The sequence below is a fragment of the Diceros bicornis genome, chromosome 29, assembly GCF_020826845.1.
Source record: "Diceros bicornis minor isolate mBicDic1 chromosome 29, mDicBic1.mat.cur, whole genome shotgun sequence".
NCBI classification, from domain to species: domain Eukaryota; kingdom Metazoa; phylum Chordata; class Mammalia; order Perissodactyla; family Rhinocerotidae; genus Diceros; species Diceros bicornis.
This window is the reverse complement of record NC_080768.1, coordinates 27,110,140-27,127,461: the sequence shown is the minus strand read 5'-3', so window position 1 is coordinate 27,127,461 and position 17,322 is coordinate 27,110,140. Positions and strand designations below refer to the sequence as shown.

Sequence of the window (17,322 nt, the reverse complement as noted above, 5' to 3'; positions counted from 1 at the left end):
GATGACATGAAATTAACTCAGAATATGGAAGCTCATTTCAGTTAAAACTTTCCTCTTGTATTTCTAAATAGCTTCCATGATGCCTTAAACTCTGTCTAGATAAATTAATTTAGTAAACTAATATAAAAATACAGAATATCTGAATTAGTAAAAATAAAATTATGTTTCTATTAATACTGATCACATTGGGATGGATGGCTTCTTTTTGGATGAGATTATACATTTTTAATAGCAAAAAAAAAAGGATGAACAATAAATTACAAACTATATAGACACATTCATACAATGCAATAAAATACTTATACAAGCATTAAAATGAGATGGACTATCAAGTACTGATATAGAAAGACATTCAAGATATACTCCTGGGTGAAAAAAGCAAATTGCAAAGTAGACTGTATGGAATAGCACCATCCTACGTATATTCATTTTAAAAATCTGGAGGATTACAATAAAATTTTAATGTTGCAATCTCTAGGAGGTGGGGTGATAGGAAATTTTCACTTTCTATACTGTACATTACTATAATGTTTTAATTTACACTTTAAAAATCATGTATTACTTTTTTAATAGAAAAAAAATTCTAAGACTTCAAACATATTTTAAAAAGTTTTTTAAGTCGCAGGTGAATGAATCCCAAACAGCTAAATTCTAGCACATACCCTTTGTCTTTGGCATGGACATCGGCACCATGGTGCAGAAGGTACTCCACAACAGACACACGATTATAGCCTGCCGCGAAGTGCAAGGGTGTAGAATGACGACCCTCTAGATCTCTGCAATTCACATTTTGAGGGCTGCAAAGTTGCTTTATGGCACATACACAAAGACAAACATAAAAAGAACATTAATATTTATTCATAGATTTTGCTCCAAAATACAGCAGGTATCTTGGATAAACTGTAATTTTCTAATGAACATTTATTTCTAAAGATTAGATAATACAAGTAATGTTTAAAAATCAGCACTATGCTTGGCTTTATAGTGTCTACAAATATTCTGCTGTTTACAGAGCAATTTAATCTTTTTCAATGTTTCCTGGCCAAAATCCTAATCAAAAAGAAAAATCCATAATAAAGCAAGCATTTCCAAGGCAAATGATGCTTTCCTTTTTCATCTTTATAAGGCTTTTCCCCCTGAGACTACTCATCACACCATGTCGGCTTAGCCATTCTATGCTCAAATAAGACCAACCGGGGGTGACCGTAGAATTACCCAGAGTTCTTGTCTCCTCCTCTGGCAAGCAAAAGGGCTCTGGAAAAATTATATTAATTCTGTCTGGGCCACCCACTTGGCCCCTTGATCTACTACAGCAAAGCTATGCAGTCAACAACGCTTTACTTGATCTTTGGGGGATGTTTGTCTAACTCTACAAATCAAACCGATTCTAATCATATTCTAGATTTTGGCCTTTATTTCCACCTCCTTCAGCTATGCCCTCCAAATCTCTTCTCTGTCTTCTTTTCTCCTTTTGAATGCTATCATTTCAGCACAAGCTCCATTCTATTCACTTACAAAGCAGTAGTGAGCAAAGTAAGGACAGACAGGCTGTACTGCATCATCAGGGTGATAGATGAATCACAGTAACAATATTTAAACAATTTACAATTTCAAAGAATTTTATATTCTTTCAGTGACAGAATAATTATCTGCGAAGTTCATCATTATCTTCACTTTACAGATAAAAAAACCAAGGCTCAGAGAGGTTAAGTGACTTATCCTTTTTCATGCAGTTGGCAAGAGGTAGAATAAAGACTCACATGCCCGTTTTCCAATTTTTAATCTCTTGATCTTTTTGCTTACTTTCTTAATTACCCAAATTCAGGGAAGTGATGAGGAGAAAGGTAATAAAAAGAATAAAAGTCAAAAAAGCAGAGAAAACAGCGACATTTTCTAGGCTACAAGGAACGAAGGCAAGGGCTTGCTAGGCATTTGACAATCTTGCTCCCACTCCTGCCACTGCAATGAGCTATTATTACATAAAAACTAAGAACCTAGAAGATACCGGTCTCTACTGATAAACTGAGTAGGGGCTTTCACACTGCTAGGGTAAAAACAGGACTTTTCAGGTGGTACAATTTTTACATGACAGAAGGAAGGCTGGACAGTGAGGGAGAGGCTACAATCTCATCAACTCTATGTGGAAAAGCACCAGGCTCTTAAAACTCTGAAGAGTCATTGTCATCTGGCCAGGTCAAATATCTTATGTTTTCATGACAAGTGAGTCTGTGGCCACAGTAAAACATAAATTATAGAATCAAAAAACAAAATTAAGTAAAAATGAATGCATTAATAAACTAAAAAAAATGGCTGCACAAATTGGTAGGAAACACCTTCTGGGGTGTCTTACATGATTGAAGCTGCTTCCTGCTGCTGCTGCTGTTTCTTCTGGTTCTTATGTTCTAAATTAACTTTTTTTTCTTTTGGGCAAAATAGCGATGAGATAGGGAATGAAACAACTCATTTTGCCAGGTTAAAAAATAAAAGCCCATTTTGTTTATTAAATATTTGCTTTTTAATATTTGAAAGTTCTTTATTCTCTATTCTACTTCACTTTCTTTTTGAGTGCCAAAGCAAGTTTATGTCCTTCCCACTTGCTTTTCATAATTTCAAATGCTTTACTCAGCAAACAGGCTTTTCTTCTAATACTTAATTTCTAAGACTTACTGAAGTCTCTAGGGAAAGAAATTTACCAGGCTTAATTCTCACTTATTTTGTGCTTTTTTTTCTGCCACTTCCATTAAATTCATAAAAATATATTTGGCCTTTTTTGTGAATGGATTGTTTAGGAAATCTGAAAGCTATAGTATATCTGCCTATTACATACAAAACAAATGGAATTAAAAACTATCCATTAAAAAAATAAACTATTAATTATGATAGGCACATGCACTAATTCTAGTGCTGAGATTATCATGCTGTGATATAGAAAAGGAGTCCTAATCACTTTTATATTTAAAGATTTTCTTTTATTTAAAGATTTTCTTTTATTAGGATACATTTCAAATGATAAAAGTATTTTTAAGAAAAAAATATATAATTTTAGATCTAAGAGCACTTCAAAATTTCTCCCCAGTGGCTATTACAACTGAAATTTACTATTTGTCTTTAAATAACTTAGATGTTATCGTAAGATGGAAGAGAGGTTGGAAGTAGCCACATACTGAAACAAAAATAAAATTTCTAGGCAACAGAGCTTAGAAAGTGTTCACTGTCATTTTTAACCAGTATACATCATCAAGAGTACTAAAAATCACAAAAAGAAGTTCGCTTAATAAGAAGTGATACAGTTTAGTTTGTAAAAAATAACGTGGTAAGACTTTCAATACCAATTTTGCAATTAGCCTTCTTAAAAAGAAGAAATAAAAACAAAACCACAAGACCAACCCCTCAACAAAAACAAAAATCATATCCCTTTTTGCTATCTTCATCCCTACATGAATGATTACAGATGGGAAATGTGTGTGTTTTTAGAAAGCATATTCAATATTAGAATATAATTTTATATTTGAAAAAAATTAAATCTATAACCATTGTTTTTTTTTTTTTACCACAAATAAAGGTTGATAAAATTTTCTTGGCAAGCTGTGTTACATAGAAAAGAAAATCCATCTTCTGTATATAAATAATTCCAAATGGTTGCAGAATCATAAAAATGCTTTCCTAGAGCAAATGTGAGAATCTCTTGGGAAAGTTCAAGAAATACTGTTTCAAACTTTATTGTATTACCTGGGCTTGAACTAGCTTAAAAATTTATGAATGTTGCCAAAAATAACACTTTAATTAATATAAGTGGAAATAGAAGAGCTTTCATGTGACCAGAAGACAAGCGACTAAAAAGTTGTTTAACGGATATAAGGCATGTGCTAGGAAATCCTTTGTGGTTAAAGATCGCTCTTGTTTGTGGATCTACTCTGCTCAGCCCTTTTATTGTTTGGATTTGAGTAGTTTCACTTACACCATAAAACGAATTGGTTAGCAAAGGCTCAACAGTGCTACCCAAGACATTAAAAGCACTGACTTACCTTCACAGTTTCCAAGTCTCCAGCTTTGGATGCCTCTAAGAGTCGATAGTCAACATCGGAAGTGCGTATAGGTGTACTTTCTGCATAAAAGAAAGGAAAGATTACGGTTAGTTTATAACGAATCACAGAGTAGTTAGGGAGGGAAAATTATTTGGTGAATGGAAAGAGACAGATTAAGGTGTCAGACATTTCTGAGATCTAATATAGGTTTTTTTCCCCAATCTTTTTCAGATAAGAAATAAGTAGTTTCTTCCTTCAATCTATGTCCGTCTCATCCTAAACCAAATTTAAATAAGTCCTAAGACAGACAAATCCTTCTCCATCCCTACTATTCTATCCTTCAGATTGTCTGGTGAAAACTTGGCAAAAAGGGAAATGAATAAACAGAACCATGAGCTCACGAACATCTTTATGATACATTGGCCTGACAAATTGTTGCAAAGCTCTGCCATAGATTTTGTTATATAAACCTAGCGAAGTCACTCAACTTGCAGTACTTAACATTTAGCCTTTCTTTTTGGTCTCAGTTTCCTCAATATGAAACAGAAGTACTACTCCTGAAATCAGTGATCTTAGAAAATATAATTAGTGTACAAAAAAGGCCTATTAAGGAACAAGGCAGAGCTGCCCACTCTCGCCACTCTTATTCAACATAGTACTGGAGGTTTTGGCCAGAGGAATTAGGCAAGAAAAAGGAATAAAAGGAATCCAAATAGGCAACTAAGAGTGAAACTCTCACTATTTGCAGATGACGTGATTTTATATATAGAAAACCCTAAAGAATCCATTGGAAAACTATTAGAAATAATCAACAACTACAGCAAAGTCACAGGGTACAAAATCAATCTACAAAAATCAGTTGCATTTCTGTATGCTAATAATGAACTAAGAGAAAGAGAGCTCAAAAAGATAATACCATTTACAATTGCATCAATAAAATATCTAGGAATAAATCTTACCAAGGAGGTGAAAGACCTATACAATGAAAACTACAAGACATTATTGAAAGAAATCCATGATGACATAAAGAAATGGAAAGACATCCCATGCACATGGATTGGAAGAATAAACATAGTTAAAATATCTATATTACCTAAAGCAATCTACAGATTCAATGCAATCCCAATCAGAATCCCAATGACATTCTTCACGGAAATAGATAAAGAATACTAAAATTCATATGGGGCAACAAAAGACCCTGAATAGCTAAAGCAATCCTAAGAAAAGAGAACAAAGCTGGAGGCATCACAATACCTGACTTCAAAACATACTACAAAGCAATAGTAATCAAAACAGCACGGTACTGGTACAAAAACAGACACACAGATCAATGGAATAGAATTGAAAGCCCAGAAATAAAACCACACATATACGGACAGCTAATTTTCAACAAAGGAGCTAAGAACATACAACGGAGAAAGGAAAGTCTCTTCAATAAATGGTGTTGGGAAAACTGGACAGCCACATGCAAAAGAATGAAAGTGGACCAGCTGCTATCACCATTCACAAAAATTAACTCAAAATGGATCAAAGACCTGAAGGTGAGACCTGAAACTATAAAACTCATAGAAGAAAATATAGGCAACACACTATTTGACATTGGTCATAAAGGAATCTTTTTGGATGACATGCCTACCCAGACTAGGGAAACTAAAGAACAATAAGCAAGTGGGACTTTATCAGATTAAAGAGCTTCTACAAGACAAATGAAACCAGAATCAAGATGAAGAGACAACCCACCAGCTGGGAGAAAATATTTGCAAAACATATATCTGACACGGGGTTAAATTCCACAATATATAAAGAACTCACACAACTGAACAACAAAAAAAACAAACAACCCAATCAAAAAATGGGCAGAGGAAATGAAGAGACACTTCTCCAAAGAAGATATACAGATGGCCAATAGGCACATGAAAAGATGCTCAACATCACTAATCATCAGGGAAATGCAAATCAAAACAACACTAAGATATCACCTCACGCCCGTTAGAATGGCTATAATCACCAAGACAAAAAACAACAAATGTTGGAGAGGATGTGTGGAGAAACAGGAACCCTCATACACAGCTGGTGGGAATGCAAACTAGTGCAGCCTCTATGGAAAATGGTATGGAGATTCCTCAAAGAATTAAAAATAGAAATACCCTATGATCCAGCTATCCCACTACTGGGAATCTATCCAATGAACCTGAAATCAACAATCCAAAGAGGCTTATGCACCCCCCTGTTCATTGCAGCATTATTCACTATAGCCAAGAAGTGGAAGCAACGTAAGTGTCCCTCGACTGATGACTGGATCAAGAAGATGTGGTATATATATACAATGGAATACTACTCAGCCATAAAAAAGACAAACTCGTCCCATTTGCAACGACATGGATGGGCCTGGAGGGTATTATTAAGTGAAATAAGCCAGAAAGAGAAAGACAAACACTGTATGATCTCACTCATATGTGGAATGTAAACCAACACACGGACAGAAAAAACTATATTGTGGTTACCAGGGGCAATGGGGGTGAGGGGTGGGCACAAGGGGTGAAGGGAGACATATATATGGTGATGGACAAACAAAAATGTACAACCCAAAATTTCACAACGTTATAAACTATTAAAACATCAATTAAAAAAAAGGCCTATTAAATACAGAAATTTGTTTAATTTACATTTATTGAATGGCTTCAGGGAAATGCAATTTAAAATGTCTATATAATTTGGAGGTGTGATACAAATGTTAAACAGAATATAATTAAATCAGGCTGTTACTTCTAGAAGTATGAGGCTAGCAAATGAGGTATTTTGATTAATCCAATATAAACAAACCAAAAATTCATTACACATTGGCCCATACAAAAAGGTTTTTAAAGAAAACAATGTATAAGATATCACTCCAAGTATGTTCATGGACATTAAGTGTGGCTTTTAAAATGCACATGTGTACACATGCTCATACGACACAAAAGGACTGAAGTCCAGGAGACCTGGATTTACACTGGGCTCTATTAACAGTGACGATGGACAAATCACTTAATAGCTTAGTTTTTGCACCTATAAAGTGAGTGGTAGTTTCCCTTAAATTCTCTTTTAGATTTAAGATTGCATTATCTTATGATTAGAGACAACTTTCTTGAGTCCACTGTCCAAATGGGAAGATCAAGTGACGCTATAAACAAGTTTTAGATTTCAAAAGAAATATCTTGGCCCTTTCTAGTCTAAAATGCTTTGTTCAGGAGAGTGGCAGAAGTTATGAAAACTCTTCAATGGAAGATAAACTGTATTTATTTAGTCATAATAATAATACTTAGCAGATAAAATGCTAAGATTAAAGGGAGGGAAAAATGAGTATTTCATATAATGAAGTACATTTCTGAAATATCAACAATTATCCTTTTTTAAAAAGGGAATTTAGGGCCAGCCTGGTGACGTAGCAGTTAAGACTGTGTGCTCTGCTTCAGCGGCCCAGGGTTTGCAGGTTCAGATCCCAGGCTCGGACCTACACACCACTCATCAAGCGATGCTGTGGCAGTGTCCCACATACAAACAGAGGAAGATGGGCACGGATGTTAGCTCAGTGACAATTTTCCTCACCAAAAAAATAAATAAAAATAAAAAGTTTATTACATTTGTTAGTTTGTGGAATTGTTGAGAAAAGGAATCAGGTTTTGCTCATTTTTTCGCATAAAGAACGTGCAGGAAGTGTCTGCTGAATTGACTTCCACGCTATTTTATGTGGGGTCAATGTTTATGTCAAACCATAGCTCTTTCTTCGGCTGCCCTCATTCTGTTCTTTCATGTCTCATTCGCCTCCATTCTAACTACGCGGGACATTACTGCATTTACAGGTCAGAGAGTCGGTGTATATTCTGTCTCTATGACAGTGGTTTTGGCAGTTCGTGAAACTCACTGGAGCCTCCTTTGGATATCTAAAGGTAATATTTTTAGTTATTTCAACAAAATAAAATGACAATTGTTTATGTATACAGAGTTCGAACTTTAGATATTTTCAGATTCTAGCATTTGAGGGATACAATTAATATGGTTGAATTTTTTAATTTTAAGAACTGTTTGAAATTGGCACGCCTGTCTTGGTGCAGACTGACTTGCAAAGGGCATAATTTTACAACTAAGCAAAAATTTTTATGCAAATATAAGAATGCCTCTGAGAACTATGAGAAATTCTTAGTCCTAGTCAAAGAGCAGAAAGTAAAGAAGTTATTTAAAGATATTGATTAATTACTATACACATCATAGAGCTCTGCATCCATTATACATTCTGAACAGGCTTAGAACAGATTCATTTTTAGAAACAATGGGAACAAAGTATTAGCTGAAAGGATATATATACAGCCCGGGAACTTTATAAAAAGCGATGCACAATTTAAAAAAGTGATATAAAAATGAAGTTAAAAAGGGAACATAGGCAAAAGAAGAGTAGCTGATATGCAAAGTACTATATTGGTAAAATCCTTCATAAGCACACCGGCTTTTGCGGAGTATGAAATTAAACATTTCACCAGGGTCAAAGGCTGGAGAGGGACTCCTAATTTTTTCTCCAATTCTATTCTGGCTTACCAGCATTAAAAACACACAAAAAACCTAAAGTTTCAAAGGCTGGAAGGCAGTTTGCTATTTTTAAAAAACTCTCCTGTAGACTGGCTGTTTTAGTTAGTAACAGACTGCAGGACTGGCAATAGGTCTTAGTGGCTTATTTCAATGTACAAATGTAAGTGGGGATTTCAATGTTTAATTTAGCTATCATAAGTCCCCAAATCTTTACCTCTGTAAATGATTAGGTAAAGCAATGCAATAACTATACCAGAATATACAATCAGAAGTCAGGTCAAGATCTAGCCTAAAAATGCTGTTCAAAAGAACTGTCTGTGATGCTGGAAATATTCTTTATCTATGCTGTCTAATACAGTAATCACTAGCCATCTGTGCTATTGAGTACTTGAAATGTGGCTAGTACAACTAATGAACAGATTTTAAAATTTTATGTAATTTCAATTAATTTAAATTTAGCCACATGTAGCTAGTGCTATCATATTAAACAGAGCAGGTATAGAGAAAACAAGTCTAGAGAAAAAAGTCAAATCTTTTGAAACGATGTTTTAAAACGCTAGTTTACAAAAAGCTGCTTATCTTATTTTCTTTACTCTGATATTAATTTTGACATAAATATTGCCAGCAGTTCATAAGTAAAACTTTATTAATGTAAACTGTTGGCAACTACAGACTTGGGAGCTGAAAGTACAGGTTTCTAAAAGTGGACCACAAATGTGGTATTAACAGGTATGTTTAAATGAATCTTTAAAATGTTACCCAGGACATGGCGGCCGGCCTGGTGGCGCAAGCAGTTAAGTGCGTGCACTCCGCTGCGGCGGCCCGGGGTTTGCCGGTTCCGATCCCAGGTGCGCACCAACGCACTGCTTGGCAAGCCATGCTGTGGCGGCGTCCCATATAAAGTGGAGGAAGATGGGCATGTATGTTAGCCCAGGGCCAGTCTTCCTCAGCAAAAAGAGGAGGATTGGCAGATGTTAGCTCAGGGCCGATCTTCCTCACACAAAAATAAATAAATAAAATAAAATAAAATTTAAAATTTTACCCAGGACAGAACCCCCAACAACTTACTATACAGCCTATATGCTTGATGCATTCATTCAGGAGTCATTACAGAGATAACCTGGAATTGGATTAGTAAATGCAGGTATAATTGAAAAGATCAGCTAGTACATGGTCCACAGATTATAGACACACAAGTTTCTCGTGGAAATTTTAGTTCAAAAAATTATATCCTCTTCCAAACAAGAAACAACTCCCATTTTTTTTTTTTTATAATTTTATTTATTTATTTTTCCCCCAAAGCCCCAGTAGATAGTTGTATGTCATAGCTGCACATCCTTCTAGTTGCTGTACGTGGGACGCGGCCTCAGCTTGGCCAGAGAAGCGGTGCGTTGGTGCGCGCCCGGGGTTCTGAACCCGGGCCACCAGTAGTGGACCGCGCACACTTAACCGCTAAGCCACAGGGCCGGCCCAACAATTCCCATTTTTAAAAACCTTTCTAAGGGCAAGACTTTACCATGTAATTCTATTATTTGTATTATCTATCCAGATCAATAAAGATGAAGAGTCAAACTAAAAAGTTCTGGCATGTACTAAATTAAGCATTTAATTACCTACACCATGCTTTATCTTACAAATCAATTTTTAAGAATTATTAAAATAACTGAAGAAAAATATTCCATTTGTGATGCAATAATTTTATCTTTTACCAGAAGTCATATATTCTAACTGTATTCATTTAGAAGGCAATTTTAAAAGCATTAATGGATTTAATCTGCTTAATTTATTCAATCCTTTCCTCTTCGTTTTGTCAATTATCTCTAAAAATTACGCAAAGTATTATTAGAAATTTTGATGTAATAGCTGTATGTTTGCCTGATTTATGGTTACAACTTATAGACACTAACTTAAAATTCGGTACTAAATGGTTCTTAGTAAAAAGTATAAGACGAAAATTTAGAATGTTTTTTAACAAAAATCACACCTTTCAGAACTTACTAGAATTTACTAAGAGGCAGACATATTTCCTAGTCAGTGATTATCTTCTTTAAGCAAATGTCCTATTGCGCTGTAGAAACAGGAAGTTAAATGAAGTCATGTTTTTCATAGTTCAAGCTTCTAATCCTATAATAGGAAATTTCATTCCTTTAGATAGATCTCATTTGTTTTAAAGTGAAGATGCCCTAGACAGATCTGTCTAAAGATCACCATCTAAGATTGAAGTAGAATGATCACTATCTGAGAATGAACTAGCATGGGGAAAACAAATCCTCATCAACAGCTTTCGCAATGTGGCAGAGTTACTTGTATGAGGCTGGCTAGCTCTGATTCAGCTCCAACAACACCTATCATGACCTTCATAAGTCTGGTAAGGTACCCTATTTCAGCGTATAGTCGTGATTCTCTACTGGGCTGTACTTTTCAGGGGCCCTTCAGAAATTGGTGGGGTCAATTTTTGTCTTCTAGTGTAGTCATGCCCTAACTACCATAATAATTAAAAATTACTTTATTGTAACTTACTGTCATTTTCCCTTTATGTTACAGTTAGGGAATTTAATACAGATTGTTTTGGAAGGTATCTGTATAGTTAGGTCATATTATCTATGAATTTCATTTCTGGATAGTAAAGCGGATGTTATAAAATATTCATTATAAAAAGGGGGCCCAGGGGCCAGCCCTGTGGCGTAGTGGTTAAGTTTGGCACACTCTGCTTCGGTGGTCTGGGTTTGTGGGTTCAGACCCTGGGTGCAGACCTACATCCCTCATCAAGCCATGCTGTGGCAGCGACCCACATACAAACTAGAGGAAGACAGGCACAGATGTTAGCTCAGAGGAAGACTGGCAACAGGTGTTAGCTCAGGGCCACTCTTCCTCACCAAAAAAAAAAAAAAAAAAAAAAAGGAGTGGGGGCAGGCCTGCACCTGATGGAGTAAAGAACTACTGGACTACAGGTAGGAAAAAAGACTAGGACTTCTGATTCCTAGTCTGTAGCCTTCTTCATTTTACTCTTCCAGTCTATGTCATTCCAGTTTATGGATATAATTCACAGACAGAATTAAAGGAAAGAGAAAGAAGAGTCAATTATATTAAATTTCTTTTGTATCTATTTTACCATTTTTAAGTAGGTGGACTGTTATTTCCCCTAAGCTTGGGCCTTCAGAAACCACTGCCTATTTTCATATCAGTTTTATGTTTGATCTCCCTCAATAAACTAAATAGTTAAAGTATCTAACACCGTACTAGGTGGGCACTGTAACACTCAGCAAGATTTTATAATTATATTTAAACCAGGAAAAGACAAGATAATTTCATAACAGTGCAATGAAATCAAGAATTACAAAAAGCAGGTCAGAATATCACACTTGTAACAATAATTAAAGATCATTACCATATGAATATTTGTAATTTTCTCTATTTGATAGATTTTAGAGCTACTGTTAATTCCACACTGCTTAATAGAGTTTAAGTAACCTTTGATCATAACACCCATAAGTAAAGTTTTCAATTTAAAACTGAAAAAATTAAAGAGAGTATTTGCCTCCTTCTCATGATACCTACCTCATCCCACCAAAAAAGGTTGATGAGCAGGGCTACAGGCTAAACTGCAAGCAAGGAAAGGCAGGAAAATATTCAGGCAAAAAACATTCCAAAGAGGTACCTAAAACAAGTGGTGTAAAATTTGTCTGTGTTCATCAGTGGACATGGAGGAGAAAGAATAGAATACAATGTTTATCTATTTCAACTCACCACTCAGAATCTGCTGCACTGCTTCATTTCCCATCTGCGCTGCGGTAAAACCTTGTAAGGAGATGATGGAGGGATCAGAGCCGTAACTAAGCAGGAGGCGGCAGGTCTGCAGGTGACCCGCTAGGGCAGCTCTATGCAAAGCAGTCTGACCAAGAGTGTCCAGTGCATTCATCTGAAAAATCATTAGGTGGGCACATGGAATTGAGCATCCGTTTTTGTTCCCTTTTATACCCTAGCAAATAAATTCTTATAAGAAAAATCAATTGTCAATTTTTTTGAAAAATGCTACAGAGTATTCATTATTAAACTTTTGCTTACTGGTTCTGAAGAAATATCATCTAGTTAGTTACCTTTCTCTGACTACTTTATTGAAATTACAACATACCTATCCCTTTCCTGAACGACTGTCTTCCTGTCCATCCTCCACTCTCTGCCCCTCCCTTGACAACTAGAATGTAAGGTCTCTGAGGGCTGGGGCTCTTGTCTGATATCCACTGTCTGCTACATCAAAGATGCACATTAAATACTTTCAGATGAATGAGTTTTACCAAATTCGTTCTCAGAATATAAAGACAACAGAATATGTAAGCAAAGATAGTCAAAGTAGTTAATTAGATTTCTTTTCTAATTTTAGTAAATAATTATAATAAAATGTCCTAATTGAATTACAAACACATATAACCAAAAAAATGACTTGAAGATTCAAATGTTTCATTTTGAAAACTTTGAAGAGTTAGAGAGGAAGAAGAATAATTTAGCTAGCTTTAAGACAAAGACAATGTTAAACTTGGGGATCATGTTCATAATTTGATCAAACCTAACTGGTCCTAACCTGTTTTCCAGGATGCCCAGTAACTATCCTCTACTCCATTCAGATCAAAGTCCATGTTCATTGTACATGTTGCTTCTTTCAGAGAAGCCCTTCTGGATTATGAGATCCATGAAAGTCTCACCTCTTCTAAGAAGTCTTTCTTGATTATCTGAAGTCTCAATAATTACTTCCTTTCTGAACACCTACGTCAATTTAGCACTATCTTATAAATTATAACATTGGGATAGTTTTTGTTTACCAAGTAAAACTAAGGTTATTGAGACTATGGACTGCATCTTATAGGTTTTCTGTGTCCTCTAGAAAGTTCCTATTAATGATACATAGTAAATTCTCAAATATATGCTGGTTGGTTATTTAAAACATTTGTGCACACCCAGCAAATACAAGATTAAGAAAAGGAAGTATTTAAGACAATTGATCTCCCTGTCTCCAGTCTTTCATCATTATGAGTAAGGCTGTCACACTTGTTCAGGCAAGGGTTCATCTAAACTCTTAATGGTGTTTCACAGAATTCACCACAAAATACCTACATATTTAATTATAACACATTTGCTATCAGAAAAATGACTCTTTATATACAGAAAACATAAAAGCACAGCCATTAGCATGTACTGATGGAAAATACAAGCTGCCAAACTATAAACTTCTTGATTTTTTCTAGGAATACTTCTTTGTTACTTCTTCACCACAAGAGAAAAACCAAAAATTGAGAACATTCTAATTATTAACATTTTTCTGAAAATTGGGTAAGAAATCATTCAATTATAGTGATGGAAATCCCCACTTGTTAAATCATGGGAACGTGGTTTGAGAATACTACTCTAAAATACAGATCTTACCAAGTTATTCCTCAGCTCAAACTTAGTGACTCTTAAAAGCATTTAAGTAAACTTGAGTCCCTCAGGATGTCATTTAAGACCATCCATAGTTTACTTTTATACTACCTTCCTTTCTACTATATTTTTTCATCACAATCTGATAGGCCTGTTTGCTCCAGCTTAATTATATTACACTGGAGCCCCATATCATGAAAGTGTCAGTTTCTAAAGTCAAGATCATCCTTGAAAACACCTTAGCAATGCAACAGTAGACAGATGTAAAGTTTCTTGGTAAATCCAACATCAGCCAGTTTTAGGTGTCTGCACTGATCAACTGAACAGCAGATAAAGTACATACAGTATCTTTAAACATTAAAAACACACCATGTGTAAGCAGAAGTTCTCTCTATAAATACGCATGGTGGAACTGAGCATAATATAGAAAACAGCAGATTCACTTGTCCCATCTCTCACTCACTGTGGTGCACACACTCAGGGAGTGCAATACTACTGAGCAAAAATCACCACTCACTAAAAGTATTTAAATTAGTATTTCTTGTTCTCTCCTCCTCTCTGTTCTGGAAGAGGTGGTCCTGAGTGCAACTCCACTGTACATTCTGCATTCTCATTTCTCTACTGTGCTATTCTCTCTGCTTCCCACTCCTTCCCCTCGTATATACCTGTCAAAATTAGAACGAAGCTGTTTGCCTCCTAAGAAGTCTCATAAAGAAGGGATGCAACTAATATTTACTAAGTGCTTATAATATTAGGCTCTGTGCTAGATACTATTTGTAAATTGTAAGCTATTTAAGAGCAATGACTATGACTTAATCTTAAATGCAACTCTTCCCTCTACCCCACCCCCTACCAAGAAAAAACAATATCTAGGACATAGCTGGAGCTTCATAAATGTCTTCTGAAGGAATAAAAATTAGAATAATGTATAAATGGCTATTAGAATTAATTTATAAAAGAAAATTTTACGTCTAACTGAAAAAAACTCCAATCATTTGATGAGGACTGATTGATAAGCCTAGAAAAATACAACTTGACCATATACTGAAGCTTTATGTCCTCATACCTATATATATATAGGCATTTACTCATTCCCATTGGTAGTATATTCTGGTATTTCAGAAAGCCAAACTCTCTTAAAGTACAAGACAGATCAATGTAACACAAAATTCTTTGCCTTAGTAAATGTATATATTTTTTATTATGAAAGAACACTATAATTCTTCCCTCAAACTCTAAATAGTATCACAGCAACAAAATAACATCTATGGAGTGCTTTATCAGATAACAAAGCTGAAGATTACAAGAAGCCATAGAAAATATCAGTGAGTAATGTAATAGAAGCATTCATTCCATGGAAATCAGCAGAATAAAACTAGAAATATTTGGTAATACTTTGTATACAACCCACTTGGAAAGAAAACAATGGATAATAGGGAAAATATTAGACATTGTACAAGGGTTTTTGTGAGGAAGGAATATTCCTCACTAGGGGCAAATATCCTAAATTTCTCAGATTCCCCAATCTTAGGACTCCAGGCTTGTCTCTCTAAGGTCAAAAGCTAACTAGGGCAGCTTCATGCATCAATTCCATATAATCTTGTCCCAGGCCAAAAAAGAAGTTTCATACGTCTATTTTAAAAGAGAAGAAATCTTTTCCCTGTAGACTTCTTTTTATGGCTGGAATCAGGAATGTTTCCTGAATCTATGCCTACATCAGTCACTAGCAAAAGAGAATGAGATTACTAGAACTGTTTCAGACGCAGCCTCCCCTGAAGCTCCCATACCTGAACAATACCACGTCCTATATAAGGAGTTGGCAAGCTATGATCTGTGGGTCAATTCCAACCAGCTGATTGTTTTGTACAGCCTGCAAGCTAAGAGCGGTTTTCACATTTTTTGATTACATTTAAATGGCTATATAAGTACCTACATAAAATCCTCAATTTTGTCTCTTGGTCCACAAAACCTAAAATATTTACTATCTGGACTTTTAAGAAAGTGTTTGCTGACCCCTGTTATGAAGCAAGGAAGAAAGGGAAAAATGATTACTGGATGGGAAATCAACTATCTGTTTGAGTCACTACAGATCTTTAAATTGATTCAAAATTGAAAAAAAAAATTAAGGTCTTAACTTCCTCTTGCATTTAACTTTATCAACATCCTTAATGTTTTTCTTTTATCAGTCATGGGATACAATCAGGGCTCTCTAAAAAGTGGTCAACCTAATTTTCTTCCTCCATATATTCTGAAGTGGTTCAAGGTACAAATGTGCAAAATCTGCATGCTTTCCAAAGTAAGTGACGAATTTGTTTTCAGAGGGCAGCAGTAACTATTTCATATGACTACAGACCAATTCCCATACCCTGGTTTTTTTAATGGGTCAGCTGGCAGGATTTGCACTGCTGCTCTAATTCAGTTTCACAGTGAAGAAGGGTGATATTTTGGAGCTAGCGTAATTTTATTTCACTGTGATCCCAGAAAATTACAAGGAACTCCAATTGTTTAAAGGAGGTTCTCCTAAGTTTGGATTTATTACTCTAATCTCTACCATTCTATAAGTTACATAAATGGGAAATGACAGTAATCTACTCTATTGCTGGAGAAATATAGGAGATTAAATAACCTGTGCATATTATCTACAAAATCAATACTAGAAGCATGGAAAAATAGGGCCAACTGAAGTACAGAATACAGTTCATGAGCTGGCAGATCTCTGAGACAACACTGTTTTTTGTCCTCCTGGCTTTTATAGTTTTGACTCACATATTGATAATTCCTCACTCAGGCAAAACATTAAGGCTCAACAACATTTAAAATATTCTTTATATATAAGAATCAAACTCTTAAACAAACAAACAAACCAAAAAATAAAAAGTCTAGTATTATACATATAATTGTCTAAATGGTCATTCAAGTTGAGCTAATAAAATAAATGAGATTGCCACTCACAAGTTCTTCTTTTAAGAGCTTGCAAATTAATAGCTATATATATATATATATATATATATATATATATATATATATGTGCTACTGTCCATAAGTTTTGTGTTTTCAACCTAAAAAACACATTTGACGGATTTATTTTATATACATCAGCATTAATTTAGTCTTCATATTTTAAAGAGATACAACTTTAATTATTAATATATATTATTTGGAATCACCAACATACATACTGCAAAAATTTGAGTGTTAGATCAATTTTCCTGATCAAGTCTTTTTTAGACCCAGTTCTCTCTACGTTCCTCTATCACAGTCTCCACCACAAGGACGTGACAGAGGATGTCATCAAAGATGCTTACCATTCAGCACTAAAGAG

The 17,322-nt window shown here is 35.0% G+C and overlaps 1 protein-coding gene across 2 annotated transcripts in view; it reads right to left on the bottom strand.

Moving 5' to 3' along the window:
* Positions 1-17,322, bottom strand: part of TNKS (tankyrase) — a 214,256-nt gene that overhangs the window by 42,047 nt on the left and 154,887 nt on the right. For both annotated transcript variants that reach the window (XM_058525140.1, XM_058525141.1), the window contains 3 exons: positions 12,336-12,507; positions 4,026-4,105; positions 663-808 (listed from right to left, as the gene is read on the bottom strand). In XM_058525140.1, the coding sequence (XP_058381123.1) occupies positions 663-808; positions 4,026-4,105; positions 12,336-12,507 (398 nt within the window). The remainder of the gene's footprint in view (positions 1-662; positions 809-4,025; positions 4,106-12,335; positions 12,508-17,322) is intronic.